A 3,860-nucleotide genomic window follows, 5' to 3' on the forward strand; every position below is an offset into this window, starting at 1 on the left:
TAGCTGCTTCAAAAACCATTATGTACTTGACTTTCATGGTAGAATCTGCAATAGTGGTTTGTTTAATACTACGCCAGACCACAGCTCCTCCACCAAGAGTGAACACTGATCCAGAAGTCGATTTCTGACTATCTCTATCTGATAGAAAATCATAATCAGTGTATCCAGTGGGGTTCAGGTCCCCACCTGAATATACAAGCATATATTCTCTAGTTTTCTGAAGATACTTGAGAATATTCTTTACTGCAATCCAATGACTTAATACAGGATTGGATTGATAACGATTGACTATCCATATTGCATAACAAATGTTAGGTCTTGTACACAGCATGATGTACATTAGACTGCCTACCACAGAGGCATAGGGATACTATCTCATATTCTCATCTTCTTGAGGTATTTTTGGACACTGCTCTTTATAAAGGATAATTCCATGGCGAGTTGGCATATCACCCTTCTTGGAATTTTGCATACTGAATCTCTCCAGTACCTTATCTATATAAGTAGCTTGAGACAGAGCCAAACCTTTGTTCTGACGATCCTGAAGGATCTTTATGCCTAGAATCTCCCAAATCTTTCATTCGGAATTGCTCGGCTAGCCACTTCTTTACTTTTGTCAATGTTCCCTCGTCATTCCCAATCAGTAGAATGTCATCATCGTAAAGAACCAAGAATACCACGATGGCATCTTTGATTAGTTTGTAGACACAAGGCTCGTCAATGTTTTGTTCAAAACCATATGTTTTGATTGTGTCATTAAATCTCAAATTCCAAGATCTCAAAGCTTGTTTGAGTCCATAAATGGACCTAAGAAGCTTGCAAAATTTTTGCTCTTGAACTTTTACTATGAACCCTTTTGGTTGAGACATATAAATGGTTTCGTCAAGATATACATTCAAAAAATTTGTCTTAACATCCATTTTTCATATCTTATAATCCATGCATGGCTACAGGAGAAAAAAATTCTTCATAATCTACCCCTTCTCTTTGAGTGTAATCCTTGGCTACAAGCCTAGCTTTGAAATTTCCACTTTCCCATATGCTCCTCTTTTTCTCATGAATATTCATTTACAACCAATAGCTTTAACATTTTCAGGAAGATCTTCAAGAGTTCAGATGGAATTGGAATACATCAATTCCATTTCCAAGTTCATGGCATCCTGCCATTTTTCTTTTTCAGAATCTTCCATTGCATCTCTGTATGTCAATGGATCATCTTTGTTTGTGTCAGACACAAGCATCTGAACTTCATGTTCATAGTGATTGGCTGCCTAACAACCCTCCCACTACGATGAAGCTCTCTATTATTCTGACTAGACCTTGTGGTTTCCTCTTGCCGTTTTTCATTGGAAACATTTGGTGATCTTATTACTTGATCTGAGACTATATCCTCCAATACAATATTACTATGAGGTATGTGATTGTTAATATAGTTATATTCAAGAAAAGTAGCATTTGTTGACACAAATAATTTATTTTCTTTAGGACTATAAAATATACCACCTCTAGACTCCTTGGAATATCCCACACACATGCACAGTGCAGTGTGAGATTCTAGTTTTCAAGTCTTTCCTTTCAGCACGTGTGTTGGACACCCCCATATACGAAAATTGTGTAAACTAGGTTTAGTACCATTCTATAATTCCAATGATGCCTTTTTGATAGACTTGGAAGGAACAACATTCAATATGTACATTACACATTGAATGGCATAGCCCCAGAATGACAGTGGCAATGATGAGTAACTCATCATTGATCTAACCATGTCTAATAATGTCATGTTCCTTCTTTCAGAAATACCATCCTGCTATGGTGTTCCTGGTGTAGTGAGTTGGGATTGAATTCCATGCTCACGCAAGTGGTCCTCGAATTCATAAACCATGTACTCTCCTCCTTGATCAGATCGAAGAACTTTCAGTGATTTACCTAATTGCTTTTCAGATTTAGCTTGGAATTCTTTAAACTTTCCAAAAGTTTCAAATTTCTTTTGCATCAAATATAGGTAACCGTATCTAGAATAATTGTCAATGAAGGTGATGAAATATACAAGCCCTCCTCTGGCTCGCACATTAAGTGGTCTACACACATCAGTGTGTACGAGTTGGAGTGGTTCTATGGCTCTTGAACCCTTTGCAGAGAAAGGTCTTTTGGTCATCTTGCCTTCCAGACAGGATTCACAGATTGGAAGAGAACAAAAAGTTAATTCTCTTAAAGGTCCATCTTATTCTATTCTGTTAATTCTATCCAAAAAGGTATGCCCCAATCTCAAATTCCATAGACATTTCACTGACGAAATCAGTTTTTAGACGTTTAATAGATATTGGGTTTGCAGCTTTAAACATTTCATAGTTGTATATAGATTGCTATTTTGCCTTAAGTTTATACAGCCCATCATTGGATTTTGCATGACATATTTCAATACTAGATCTTGAGATAACAATCGAATTATTATTGAAAAAAATATCAAAACCTTGTTCATGCAACATAGAAACTGAAATTAAGTTCCTAGGAAATCTAGGAATAAAATAAACATTGTCTAAAACAAGAAATTTATTTTTATCAAATTCCAGACGGGCTGTTCCAACTGCTCTGGCAGAGACGACCTGACCACTGTCAACCCTCATAGTCTCATCCTCATCAAAAAGTTCCCTCAAAGTACTAAGAGCCTGTAAAGAAAAGCAAACATGGTTAGTGGCTCCAGAATCAACAATCGAGGATGATGTATCATCTTCCATTATACAAGCTTCTAAAACAAGTAAATCATATATACATTTTTTCTTTTCTTTTAGGTATGAGAGATACTTAGGATAGTTTCTCTTCCAATGAACCTGAACTCCACAATGAAAGCATGTCCCTTTGGGTTGTTTTTTCTTGGAAGTTTTGTTATCTTTGTTCTCCTTGCCTTTGGATGACTTTTTAGGCTTCCTTTCCTGTTTGTCATTTTCCTTGTCATGGGATTTCTTTCTCTTCTTATTTTTCCCTTTTGAAGAAGAATTTTTAGAATCAGCAACATGTGCTTCTTCTACTTTTGAGTTACTCTTATTGAGTAAGTCAAAAGTCTGCAACTCATTTAACAGTTGGGTCATATTATACTCTAACTTGTTCATAACATAGTTGGTAGAAATGTGGAAAAAGCTGGAGTGAGTGATTCAAGTATCCAACTAACTTGAGTTCTCTCATCAATGGTTGCTCCATGAACTTCTGCATCATGCATTGCATTGATCATGTTTATAACATGTTCTCTGACAGAAAATCCTTTCTTCATTTTCATGTTCATGTAGGTTCTAGCAGCCTCATGTCTGCTTGATTGGACTACTGTCAAAACATGGCATGAAGAGACTCCCATATCTCATATGAAGTCTCCAAGTCTTCATGTTTTTTTCTGACTACATCACTCATACTAGCAAGCATGTAACACTTAGCCTTGTTGTTGGATAAAATCAAAGCATCATACTTCTCCCTAGCAGTTTTGGGAGCAGTGGCAGCATGACATTCCTCAATAAAGATAAACTTATGGTTCTCACAGATAAAAACAATGTTCATATTTGATTTCCATTTCATAAAATTATCACCAGTAAGTTTCTCATTTGCAAGTAAAGCAGTAATAGGGTTTGAATTCATCATTGCTAAAATAAATAAATAATATCACAAAATGAGTTTAGCATATATTATGAATATTAAAAGGTTTTGGAATAGTAAATATGATGCATGAATGCAACAAATTTAAATAACACATAAAAACTATTTGTAACGCCCTCGTTAGCCAAGATCGTTACACTGTGTAATTAAAATGGTGCGTAGCTTGCTAAGCGAGTCATTTGGACTTAAATGTGTAATTAAATACTAAACCAAGGTTAGGT

General features: G+C 35.7%; 1 protein-coding gene across 1 annotated transcript; it reads right to left on the reverse strand.

Annotated features, from left to right (window-relative positions):
* Positions 1-3,318: 3,318 nt before the first annotated feature.
* On the reverse strand, positions 3,319-3,621 carry LOC133815007 (uncharacterized). The gene has a single exon (XM_062247903.1). The coding sequence runs from the start codon at positions 3,619-3,621 to the stop codon at positions 3,319-3,321; it is 303 nt and encodes a 100-aa protein (XP_062103887.1).
* Between the last annotated feature and the right edge of the window lie 239 nt (positions 3,622-3,860).

The sequence above is a fragment of the Humulus lupulus genome, chromosome 2 (genome assembly GCF_963169125.1).
Source record: "Humulus lupulus chromosome 2, drHumLupu1.1, whole genome shotgun sequence".
NCBI classification, from domain to species: Eukaryota; Viridiplantae; Streptophyta; class Magnoliopsida; order Rosales; family Cannabaceae; genus Humulus; species Humulus lupulus.